Below are 13,294 nucleotides of genomic sequence, written 5' to 3'. Positions count from 1 at the left end.
GAGTCAACCAGGGCCCAGTCAATCAGGCAAGAGTCAACCAGGGCCCAATCAATCAGGCATGTGGCAACCAGGGCCCAGTCGACAAGGGCCCAGTCAATCAAGCAGGTGGCAATCAAGGTTCAGTCAATCAAGTATGTGGCAACCAGACCCTTACCAAATAGGCCTGAGACAACCTGCCCCATGGCAACTAGGCCCAAGCCAACAAGGTCTGAGGACACCAGGCATGGAAAAATCAGGCATGAATCAACTGCAACGAGGCCCAAATCAATACAGCAGTATTCATTCAGGCATGTGGCATCCAGGTCCTAGCCAACTAGGTTTCAGGCAACTGGATCCAAGCCAATCAGGCATGAGGCAACCATTTCCAAGTCAAGTAGGTATCAGGCAAGAAGCCCCAAGCCAATCAGACATGCAGCAGCCATGCAATGATTCATTCCTGGTAAGACCTGCGGAAGCACGTGACTGCCCAGAAATCCTGCACCTAATTAAAGTAAGCTTTTTTCCCTCCTTATTCCTTGGAGCTTCTTAGTATTAGTTTGGACCTGAGGGTAAGGAAGGCATAGGCTGTATCTTATTCCTGACTCTGCTAATTAAGAACCGTGTATGCAAACTTCTGGAAGTTACTTAGCCTCTCTAAGCTTCATGTTCTACATCAAAATAAAGACCATAGTATTATTTATATAGAAATATTGTTGAAATGACTCAACAACTTAAAAATGATTACCCATAAATTAACTGACATATAGGAGTGGGCACAAAAAGTCAGAGGACCCAATTAGTGGAAATTCCAGGGACCTAATATATTGTCCATCCTGGGGAAATTTTAACTTCAAAAGAGCTTTTTTTGGAAAAGGAATTCTTAACTCAAATAAATGCCCTGTCAGTAATAGAATTTCAAATACCAATATCAATGGCTAAGTATTAGGGTAGTGAGTTTTGTTTCTTTTAACACTATAAATGCTTGTATAATTTAATGATTGATTGTCCAGAAAGCAATATTTACCCACAACAAATTTCCCATACAATTTCAGACAGTTCTTTGACTCCTGAAGCCCATTGATATATTGCCTCCGAAAGTCCAAGAAATGGCTTAAAATTTTCTGGCTTAAAAATCATTTATGGTGGGGCCCTCCCTGGTGGCGCAGCGGGTTAAAGCACTGCACTGAGAAGCTAAAGCCACTTCCGCATGAGTTCGATTCCCGCCTGCCCCGGAGGTGATCACATGGTGTGGCAGACCTCTCCTGACCCACCCGCTGCTCCCCTCAGCAGTGTGCTTCGTCGATCTGCCTGTTTTGCTCCCCACTCTGTCTCTGGTGAAGCCTCTCACTGCCCCTGAGCCTCTAGCCTGTACCCCGGTTCTGTATGTACAAATAAATAAATCTTTAAAAAAAAATCATTTATGGCAACAACTGCTGAAGGGAGGAATCCTACACTTCTAAAATACAAAAGATAATTTAAACCAATGTTACCTTAATAAAAATATTGATATGACAAAAATAAATGAACTGTTAAAAAACATATTAAAAATTCATTTTAATTGTATTCCTGAATCATCCAGTGTATTAAAGGGGAAAATATAATAGCCACAGTTACTGTGCTGAAATTCTGGAGCACTGAAAGCAGCAATTATGTGACCACAACTTAAACAATTCCACATGAAAACAGTAGCTCAGATACTTGAATGTAATAAATACCTGGATGGAGCAAGATGCAGATTATAGATAAGAAAATTTGTAAGAGTTTTGTAATGAAAAGGCTTTCATGTACTAGAATATATAAATCTCATCTAAATAAGGCCATTTGTATTCCATTTGAGCAGAGAATGTGTTTTCATGGCCAAAATAAAATAAAAGCTTCCTAGTTGAAATACATGTTTTAAAATGGGGCTATGCACTATTACAACTCTGTAAGAACTGGGTTATCTATCTTTCCATATCTTCCTTTCTATTCCATCCCCATAAATTCAACATCATTTCTTTAAATTGTATTAATCTGCATGAATGAATCATAAATCAAAATGCTACATACCATATGTTAATTATTCCAGAAGCAAAGACTTTCAGGTAGAAAATAATTTTAAGGAATTTTTGGTAGCGTAGTATCTGACACTTGGTTAGGAATTGATAAATTTATTATTGAATGATAATGAATCTATATCCTGAAAATGTACTTCCCTTAGCTTTCAAATAGGGCTATTGCTATCACCAAGTGAAAAACACATCATTGGACTTAACACTTCCATAAACCTGTATTTGTACACTTTGAATTTGTTTCATATACCGAAATATACAGCAGATGTTTTTTGGGAATAATTTTAATGAGGAAAAATAACTTAAAGGTCACTTAGTCTGTATCACAGACATGAATGCAATGACTAGCTAGCATTGAGCTTCATGTTTTTCTCAATACATGTATGTCCACTTGCCTTAACTCATGTTCACTTGCTAAAACTACAAAACATTCTCTTTGCAAAGGAAATTCAATTTGCCACCATAAGTATTCTATTCCATTGCTTAGCTGGGTATTTTGCAGGTTTCATTCATTATCCTGCTACAAAATTCTTCCTAATACCCTCTGTATGCATCAAATTTATCTTATTCGCAATCACTTCACCAACACATTACTTGGGGATCTGGTCATTTCACAGCTAGATAGTAATAACTTCTTACCAGACTTTCCACTAAAGGTTTTCATTAGGTCATTCCCCAAAAGAATGGTTTTGGAGCCTAGGTGATCCACAGATAAATGCTATATGGGGTATTAATATCTGATTTTTGTCCACTGTTCAGCATCAAATGCATATAACAGAAAGGCCAGATGCTAAGTTCTGTAAAGGATACAGGGATTATTGAATTATACTCGCTGCTCTTAAGGAGCACATAGTGTCTCAAGGGAGGTGCTCTACACTATAGCCAAAATGCTCAATTGGGCTCTGGTTGCATTGAGATAAAATTTCTTACCAAATGCTCAATTTAATCTGGCTCTTGCTATATTCTTTACAAGTTTAAACAATTTTTTACTTATAAACTTAATGCAATCCCAGTCAAAATCCCCATATTTTCACATGAAAAAATAAACAATGAATTTTCTAGAAAATCCCAAAAATAAGATTAGTGAGGGGAAATGATCCTTACCAGATATTATAAAACTGCAATTAAAATACTATGGTAACCTCTTACCACAGATGCATAGATAGATCAAAACAGAGATGGATCAATGAAACAGAATGGAGAGTCTGGGTTTCTCAAGTATATGTGAGAATATAGTACATTCTAAAGAGAACATTTCAGCTCAATTAATAAAATATGGGTAATTCCACAATTGGTGTTGGGTTAATTGGGAGGCAAAGATAATGGTAAAATTGTATCTCACTTCTTACACCAAAAAGCTTCCTCATGAATCAACGTTAAACACTTAAAATCAATGAGTGATTAAAAGATATGGTGGTGGAGTAGGTGGGGGGATGGGGGTAGAGGGAGTGAAGGTGGTCAAAAGGCTAAAACTTCCACTTGTAAAATAAGTTTTTGGAATATAATATACTACATGGTGACTATTGTTAATAAAGATATACTGTATATGTGAGAGTTACTAAGAGGACAGATCTTAAAATTTATCACAAGAAAAAATGGACTCAGATGATCAATATTAAATTTATTGTGGCAATATTTTCACAATATATGTATATATCAAATCATTATATTGTACACCTTGAATTAATACAATGTTGAATGTCAATTGTAGCTCAATAAAACCAGAACAAATTTAAAAAGCTGATTTTGAGCAACTATTTTTATTATACAAAAGTGGGGAATTTCTTTCCAAGTATGAGTTCCAAACCATGGAGAATTATTCAGAATGTGTAAAAAACTGATACTGTGAAAAGGTAAATAATGTCTAAAGTTTAACTGAGAAAAATACCTCAGAAGCAAACACTACAGATTTCTGTAAAGCCCATGAACTCTATAGTACATACATTTTGATATGTGGTAACATTGATTTACAACACCGTACATGATGTAAAGGTCTTGAGTCACACACACCTCTTCAGATATGGTAGCACACCACATCCACTCCCAAGTCATCATAGTTCTCTATTAGAATCCATTATGTCCGCACTGCCTCTGTTGTTCTTCATATTTTACATATGATTTGTGACGTCTACCCAAAATCCTCAGAAACTCTTTTAGCTATATTTCTTCATTTCCTGCTGTATTCAAGGCTAGATAATTACCTGAATAACTGACCTTCATATGACGAAAGTATTGACAACCTCTGTAATATATGCGTTTGTTGCATGAGCAGTTATAAAGTTTCTAGATGACTGGAATTAAGTCTGACTCACTTTTAATACTGTCTGGAGTATCATATACTGGTCTATCATATACTAGTAAATGTTCCATTAAAACTTCATGACTATCATCTTAAGAACTTGTTATTAAACCATAAATTAAAAGTTTTTTTCAACTTTAACAGGAATTGGCTGCCTGTGAAAATATGCTAGATGCAGTTAAGCTAACAACAACAGGTAAGGTATTCTGTGGTACTTTTAGATCTAGAAAAAGAAAATTGCAAAGTGTATATATCCAGTATTATGTGTGCCTAGATGTGTGGAAGTGGTTGTCCTTGGTATACAAGAAAGGTATATAATAGTATCTATATGTATAGGACATAAATTTGATAGCGCTCCACATTTTATATTTGCACATTTTTAATATGATATGAGCTTTTATACATTTGCAGCTGCAATAGGCTTCAACTAAATTTTAAAGTGTTGAATGAGATGTATAACTAGTCAAAAAAGTATAATTTAATGCCCAATGAGATAGATGAGAAAGTAAAATGATAAAGCTATTTTTTATTATATATTGATAGCAGTATTAATACAGTAGGTTAGTGTTGAATTGTAATTTGTTAGGCAGCAAATAACGTTAACAGAAGAGATTATTAAGGTTTATAAAATTATACTTGGAGTTCTATAGGATTTGAAGATCAACTTTACCATTTTTGTGAGAAGAGACGTTGGAATTTTGATAGGGACTTTTTTTTTTAAAGATTTATTAAAAAAAAATGATTTATTTATTTGTACATACAGAACTGGGGTACAGGCCAGAGGCTCAGGGGCGGCAAGAGGCTTCACCAGAGACAGAGTGGGGAGCAGAACAGGCAGATCGGCGAAGTACACTGCTGAGGAGAGCAGCGGGCGTGTCAGGAGAGGTCTGCCACGCCATGTGGTCACCTCTGGGGCGGGCGGGGATCGAACTCATGCGGAAGTGGCTTTAGCTTCTCAGTGCAGTGCTTTAACCCGCTGCGCCGCCAGGGAGGGCCTTGATAAGGACTATACTGAATCTTTATATTGTCTTTGGATAGTATTGACATCTGACAGTGTTAAGTCTTCTCATCTATGAGTACAAGAGATCTTTTTATTTAGTACTTTCAACAATGATTTATAGTTTACAGTATTTCATGTCAGTGGTTAGATTTATCCCCAGGTATTTTATTACTTTAGGGTCTATAGGAAATAGAATTGCTTTCCTAATCTACATTTGGGTTGCTCTTTGGCAGTGTATATAAACAAAACTGATTTTTTTGTGTGTTCACATTCGTAGCTTGCAAGTTTGCTAGATTTAGCTTTGGTAGTTTTTTTGATTCTCTGTCAGTAGGATCACATCACTTGCAAATAGAGATCATTTTACCCATTTCTTTCTAATTTGGATGGTTCTGATTTCTTCTTCTTGCACAATATCTTTCGCTATAACTTAATGTTGAATAGTAGAAGTGAAACTGGGCATCTTTGTCTTTTTCTCCCCAGGAGGGATGCTTTCATTCACCGGTGAGTGGTGAAGTTAACTTTTTTTAAAAAATACCGTTTTATCATGTTGAAGAATTTCCCTTTATTCCTACTTTTCTGAGGGACTTTATAATGAAAGGGTATTACATTTTGTGTGTGACATTCTACATTGATTTAAGATCATGTGTTATCTCCCTTTGTTCTGTTAACATATAGTATATTGATTTTATACTGAATATTTTTGATCCTAGGATAACTTAACTCACATTTTGTCATGGTGAATAATCCTTTAAGTATGCAGTTGGGTTAAATTTGTTATTTTGTTGAGGAACTTTGCATCGATATATATATATATATGTATATATATATATACATTTTTTTTTAAGATTTATTTATTTATTCAGACAGAACTGGTGTACAGGCCAGAGGTGTAGGGGCAGTGAGAGGATTCACCAGACAGAGACAGAGAGGGGAGCAGAATAGGCAGTTCGACTAAGTACACTGCTGAGGGGAGCAGCAGGTGGGTCAGGAGAGGTCTGCCATGTCATGTGGTTCACCTCCGGGGCCAGGAATTGAACTTGCACTGAAGCTGCTGCGGCCAAATAGCAGTGCTGTATCCTAACCCGTTGTGCCACCAGGGAGGGCCCGTTGCATCCATGTTAACATAGGATATTCATCTATACTTTTCATTTCTTATGCCATCTTTAACTGTTTTGGGTATCACGAGTAATGCTGGCTTCATAAAATGAGTTTAGGAAGCATTCCCTTCTCAAATTTATTTATTTATTTTTTGGTACATATTTGAGGACTGGTGCTATTTCTTTAAATGTTTGGTAAAACTCACTGTGAAATCATCTGGTGGGAATTTTTTATTTCTTTGCTGGGAATTTTTGATTACTTATTCAAACTCTTGTTCTAGGGCTTCAGATTTTGTATTTCTTCTTGAATCAATTTAGAAAATTTGAAAGTTTCAAGAAATCTGTACACCTTTTCTAAGATGTCTAATTTGTTGAATTACAACTCATAGTAATTTTCTTACAAATGTTTTCATCTCTGTAAAGTCAGTAGCAGTGGTTTCATTTGATTTTAACTGCTTATTTGCTCTCTTTATCTCTGTTTCTATCGTAGTTATTTTGATCTTTTCAAAGAACTAACTTTGGTTTCAATTTTTGTCTATTTGCATTTCTATGCTCTATTTGGTTTAGCTCTGTTAGAGATAAATTTTATTGTTTATTGTTACCTTCCTTCTCTTAGCTGTAGATTAGTCTGCTCCATTTTCTGGCTTAAGATGAAATGTTAGGTTATTACTTGAGATTTTTCTTTGTGTATTTATAGCTATAAACTTACTTCTGAGCATCATTTGTGCTGTATCCCATGAGTTTTATATGTTGTATTTCCACCATGATTTCTTCTTTGACCCACTGGCAAGTGGTGTGTTGTCAAATTACCACACGTGTGAGTTTCCTAGTTTCTCTTCTGTTGTTGATTTTTAGCTCCATTACATTATAATTGAAAAAGATACTTCGTGTGATTTCAATATTTCACAACTTATTGACTTTTTGCGGCCTACTAAGTGGCAAATGTGAGAGCAATTCTCATATGCACTTGAGAAAAATGCGTATTCTGTTAGATGAAATGTACTGTATATTTTTGTTAGGTCCAACTGATTGATACAGTGTTGCTGAAGTAATCTAGTAATTTATTCTTATATTTTGTTATTCAGTACATTATTGAAATTGAAATATTGAAGTTTCTTACTATCATTGTAGAAGTGCCTTTATAATGTTGACAATATTTGCTTTGTGTATTTTGGATTTCTATTGGTTGGTGCATAAATATTTATCAAAGTTTTTATTTTTGTGGAAAATTGACACTTTATCACTATATAATATTCTTCCTCGTCTCTTTGAACAGTTGTTTTTTCTTTATTTTGTCTGATATAAGTACAGCCACCTCAGCAGCCTTTTAAATACTCTTTGCATGAAATTTCTTTTTGTGTTATTTCACATTAACTATTGTATATGCTTTTTATTATGAGTCATATAATCAGCATCTATTTTAGCCCATTCTGTTATCTTCCCTTTATCACAGCATTTAATCCATTTATATTTAATTACTGATAAAGGAGAGCTGTTACTACTTTCTATTTGTTTTCTATGTGCCAAATAACTAATTTTGCCCCTCATTTCCTCCACTACGACCTTCTTTTTGTTTGATTTTTGTAGCAAAATGTTTTAATTTTCCTATGTGCCTATTCTATATTCTTTTTGTAATTATCATGGGGATATTTAAAATCCTAAAGTTTTAACAAACTAATTTGTATTTATACTAGTTTAATTTGAATACTATACAAAACTTCTATATATCTGTCCCCCTTATATGTAACTAATGTCAGAGATTATATCTTTTTATTGTGTACACAGTAATATACACTACTGATTTTATACAGTTGTGATTTTAAGAATGTAGAACATAAAAAGTGGAGTAACAAAGAAAAATAACATTAGTTCCTCCACTCATGTATTTACCTTCAACCACACAACTTGTATCTTTATTTCTTCATATAACTTTGAATTTCTTCATGTCAGCCTTTCAGCATTTCTTTCAGAGCAGGTTTGGTGATAAGGAACACTCTCGTGTGTGTGTTTTCACTTCTAATTTTAAGACAACCTAATTTCTCCAATTTGAAAGATGGTATTTGTGGACATACAGTTCTTAGTTGATAGGATTTTCACTTGAGACCCTCTCTACCCTCCCAGCACTTTAAATATATCAATGTACTGCTGTCTGGTCTCCAATATTTCTGACAAGAAACTGGTTAATCCCACTGAAGATTCATTGTATGTGACCAGTTGCTTTTCTCTTAGTATTTCCTTTGTCTTTCAACAATTTGGTTATTGTATGTCTTGGTGGGGATCTTTGGAGTTAATACTAATTAGAGTTTGTTGAGCTTCTTGGATCTGCAGAATCATGGATTCCATCAATTTTGGCGATTTTAGTCATAATTTCTTCAAATGGTCTCTCCCCCTCCCTTTTTTTTTTTTTTTTTTTAACCTTCTGAGAGTCCTATAATGTTTATGCTGGTCCACTTGATGGGGCGCTACAGATCCCTCAGGCTTGTTTACTTTTTGGCTTCTTTTAATGTATTTATTTTTGTTCCTTATATTTATTTTAATTGTTCTAGCTTCAAGTTTTTTTTTTTCTTCTGCTAACTCAATTCTGATTTTGAACTTTTACAGTGCTGTTGTCATTTCAGTTATACTTTCCAACTTCTAAATATTTTAGTGGGTGTTCTTTCTCATAATTTCTATTTCTTTGTTGATATTTAAATTTTGATAGTATATATCCTTCCTGTCTTTGTACATGTTTTTAGTTCTTTGAACAGTTTTAAGACAGTCATTTAAAAGTATTGTTGCCAATAATGCTGGATTCTACTATTTGTCACTACTGAAAGGCAATAAGCAGAGACAGGAAATGAATCTGTTAAAAGTGTGTTTATTTAGGTAGCTGGCTAGCAATTTCATCATGAAGAAACCATTCTCACATCTCATTTCTACTACTTTATAGTTAATTGAACAAAAATCATTATCAATCGTTAATCAGTATAGCCCATCAGAGATTAATCAGCCAATCAGAACAGCCTGTTATATGTTCTTGCATTCATCATGTTAAGCCCCCAGAACTTTGCTTCCTTGTTAAATTGACCTTGGTGTACCCTAGCCTGCTTGGTTAATTTCTGATGGAATCCAATGCCTTGGCATTCATTTGGGCAGGACTCTCAGTTCAAAGCAAAATTTTTAAATAAAAAAGATCCTTAGTCAAATAATATGTACATGCAGCCTATGCTATGTGTGTATTCCTATACTAAGATTGGTGCTCTTCCCTTTCTCCCCAGCCTACTAATATTTTAGTACATGTGAACTATGACTTCCTAAGGTATTATCCTAAGGTATGTGTGATTTTTTCTTTCTGAGGGCCATATATTCAAATTTCTCTTTAAGGCCTGTGATTTTGTTAGCAGAAACGGGACATTTAAACCTTATGTGTTAAACTCTGGAAATCAAACCCCCTCTTTCACCTGGGATGGCTTTGTTGATATAGGGTAACTCTGTATCAGAGATCACTGAATTGAATTGTTTAAGGTATTCTAAGGTCTTTTCTAGGCCTGTAGTTCCTTTGTCATGCATGGTAGCTTTCTAGATTTCCTGGTATGTTGTTATTTCTGAATGTCCAAATACAGTATTCTCCTGGAAGAAGCGTTAGCTGGTAGTGATTGGAAAAAGGGTGGCTGAGTTTCAAGACATCACCTCAGTGTTCAGAGTGGCAATCCACAATCAGAACACAGGACACTGATATTTGGAGGATAAAGTCCTTATTGTCTACCCCATCTCAAAAAAAAAAAAATCACTCTAAAACTTTAGGTGGCTGTCCCCTTAGTTGTCTGTCATGTGGTGAGGGAGGTGGATGTGGGCTGTCAGAAAGCTGCTACTGGATGGACCGAGATAAACAGTAATATACCAGCTAAGCTATCCTCTGTAAGTTGCAAATGTTCAAATAAACTCTATTTTAAACATGCTAACTTTGGAAACTTTCTGCCAGTAATTGTGCAGGTGAAGAAACAAATTCCTGGTGTTGCTTATTTCCCCAGCTTCTCACAATTGCAAATTTTCTAACATATTCTATGTGAATTGATATTTCAGACTTACTAAGGGATGGCTTTGGGGACAATCCCCTTTTCTATTGTCTCATTGCAGAAGTACACAATGAACAAAAACCATCAGGTAAAATAAATCATTTTCCAACATAATCTGGAATGTATTTTCTCTACCTTAAAACAAAGTACAGATACTTTATTATACTTTGATAGCATGTATGTACTACTGAGCAAAGGCAAATAAAAGTACATAAAGATAACTTTTTTTTAAAAGAAAATGTGCCTATTTTTATATGCATAGAAAAAAACTTTGAAAGGATGTACTTCACATTTAAGGTTATTAAGGTTGTTATAAGAGGCTTTGCCCTACTATATTTATACTGACATGCTTTTAGAAATTTTGCTCAGTGACATTACTTTTATGTTTGATTACTATGGGTTTGTAGTATAAAGTGATGCCATTTTTTCTCTCTCTCTTTTTAATCAGCTTTTCTTTGACTATTTGGGGTTAATTGTGTTTCCGTATAAAATTCAGTAACATTTTTCTATTTCTTTAAAGAATGTCATTGAAACACTGATAGGGATAACACTGATTATGTCACTTTAAGAGTCAAGGCATTAACCTATGTGTACCACCATCTATTCCCTCTTCCTAGGCAAAATGACTGTTGGATATGCTATGTACTACTTCACATATGACCCCTGGATCGGCAAGTTACTTTACCTAGAGGACTTTTATGTTATACAAGCTTACCGAGGTCAAGCTATACTTGTTTTATTAGTATACTTTAAAAATGAAAAGCTGCATTTTAATTTGAGTAGAGATAGGGCTTTTGCATAAATCTGGTATTTAATTTTTGTACCTCATTTCTATGTCATGAATATGTTCACTATCCAAGTTATCCTTGTATATACTAAAGACTCAATCCCATTTTGGAAAAATGTTTTTCTTTAATTTCCATCAAGGCTTAAATAAGCTAAGGTATTATAGTTACACTTCTGCATTTACAAAATGCTATTATATTTTGAGCTCATTTGACTAGAAATAGATAAAAAAAATTCTGTGACTTGATGACAGTGACAGGGACTATTTTCCATTTATCAATTTTTAAAACAAACCCAAAACATTTGAAACTCATTCTAATTAGGAAAAAAATAAGAAAAACATTCTTCAGTTAACTACTACGAATAAAACAATCAGTTACAGGGTATTATACTTTATTTCTTTTAAACTAAAACAACTCGTTAAGTGGAATTTTTCAACTTAACGGCTCTTCATTTTGCATTGTATGTTGAAAAGGTCTAGGTATTGGGGCTGCACTGCTGAAGAGACTAAGTCAGGTATGTATTACAATTAGCATTGGTATTTTTATGTTATCTTTTCCCTCATTAAAAATATTTAACAGAAAATTAATCTAAACATGTGAACATAACCCCAAAATAATTTGAAGTTTTTATTTCAATGGTGAACTTTCAAATCAGACACTCATGCTGTATTTGAGTATTTTCAATTAAAAATTGACTTCAACATATTCTACCACTGCACTGTATACCTTTTTGCTACAAAGCAGAAGCAAGAGGAAGACTAGAAGGCAGTTTTACCTATCAAATAACGTCCACAGTATCAATATGAGAATAGTTAAAAAAAACAAGGTCCTTTGTATTTTGGAAACATATTATGAGATCAGGTGACCTTTTTGATAACCTTTTTCTATACCAAATAATAAAACCAATGAATTGAACTCACAAAAAGACTGTTTGGGCTTTGCAAACCAGTTTTGAAGTCTTAAATGGAGGGTTTTAAAGTTCAACAGGATTTTTTTAAATAGCGTTAAATAAGTTTAAGAAAGAACTATTATATTACTATTTGCTAGTTCCTTACATAGTAAACTTTTAATAAAGTATGTTAATGAATACCAAACTTTCAAGTAAAATAAATCTTTGTTTTAAAACAGATAGCCATCAGAAGCCAATGTAACTGCATGCATTTACTTGTCGTCATTTGGAACCAGGCTTCTGTTGAGTATTACACTCGTCGAGGGGCTTCAGACCTTTCCTCTGAGGAGGGCTGGCATCTGTTCAGGTTTAACAGAGAAGAGCTCATGGACATGGCAGGGGGAGAGTGGTAAACAACTCATCATAACTTGTCTCAAAATATGCTTCAACATCTGAGTATCATCTTACTGAAGGCTGAGTGTTGTACAATACAGCAAGTGATCAAATACTGGTTTGAAAAGACCTTTTAATTATAAACAGACTTTGCAGATGCAGTCATTTCTCCATTATACAAAATATAGGTAGTAATAGTTGATGATTCAATGAAACATTTAAAATTTTTAATAATCACATAAACAACTTTAATTATATTTTACCTACCATATTACACTAACTTAAGATGTATATATAAGCTACATCTTAAAATAGCTGAAATTGGAGTAAATATAATGATCAGTTGTAGCATTTCTTAGAGATAAATAATATTACCTATGATGGGTGTGTTTGATTATAAACAGATCTAAGGTACAAAAAAATCACTTTAAATAATTTAAATATTTAAAATTAAATACCTAAATTTTTAAAGAGCTCATTGGTAAGAGAACTGCTTTCCCAACTTTAGAGTAGCTGAAGTACCACTGCTACTTTTTATCATTCTAGAACTACATTCCATTTCTGAGCCTCTGTAGCAATGTGATCATACTAATCTCAGCTCAGATATTACACATAACACTATTTTTATGTTTCTATTCTTCCTAGTACAATATAAGGCCTTTGATATGCTATAATTCTTCTTGCATCCTGTGTTTCAACCAACATGGTAGAATATGTAGATTCCTACTATATACTAGGCATTT

The 13,294-nt window shown here is 34.1% G+C and overlaps 1 protein-coding gene across 1 annotated transcript; it reads left to right on the top strand.

The window, feature by feature from the left end:
- The first annotated feature begins 58 nt into the window (after positions 1-58).
- On the top strand, positions 59-12,716 carry SATL1 (spermidine/spermine N1-acetyl transferase-like 1). The gene is made up of 6 exons (XM_004685884.2): positions 59-490; positions 4,474-4,525; positions 10,489-10,569; positions 11,099-11,200; positions 11,743-11,783; positions 12,398-12,716. The coding sequence occupies exons 1-6, from the start codon at positions 59-61 to the stop codon at positions 12,569-12,571; spliced, it is 882 nt and encodes a 293-aa protein (XP_004685941.1). The 3' UTR covers positions 12,572-12,716.
- Positions 12,717-13,294: the final 578 nt, after the last annotated feature.

Source organism: Condylura cristata, unplaced genomic scaffold (assembly GCF_000260355.1).
Source record: "Condylura cristata isolate star-nosed mole 26May11 unplaced genomic scaffold, ConCri1.0 scaffold00019, whole genome shotgun sequence".
Lineage (NCBI taxonomy): Eukaryota > Metazoa > Chordata > Mammalia > Eulipotyphla > Talpidae > Condylura > Condylura cristata.
Note: the sequence above shows the minus strand (reverse complement) of the source record. Positions and strands in the feature narration are given on the sequence as shown.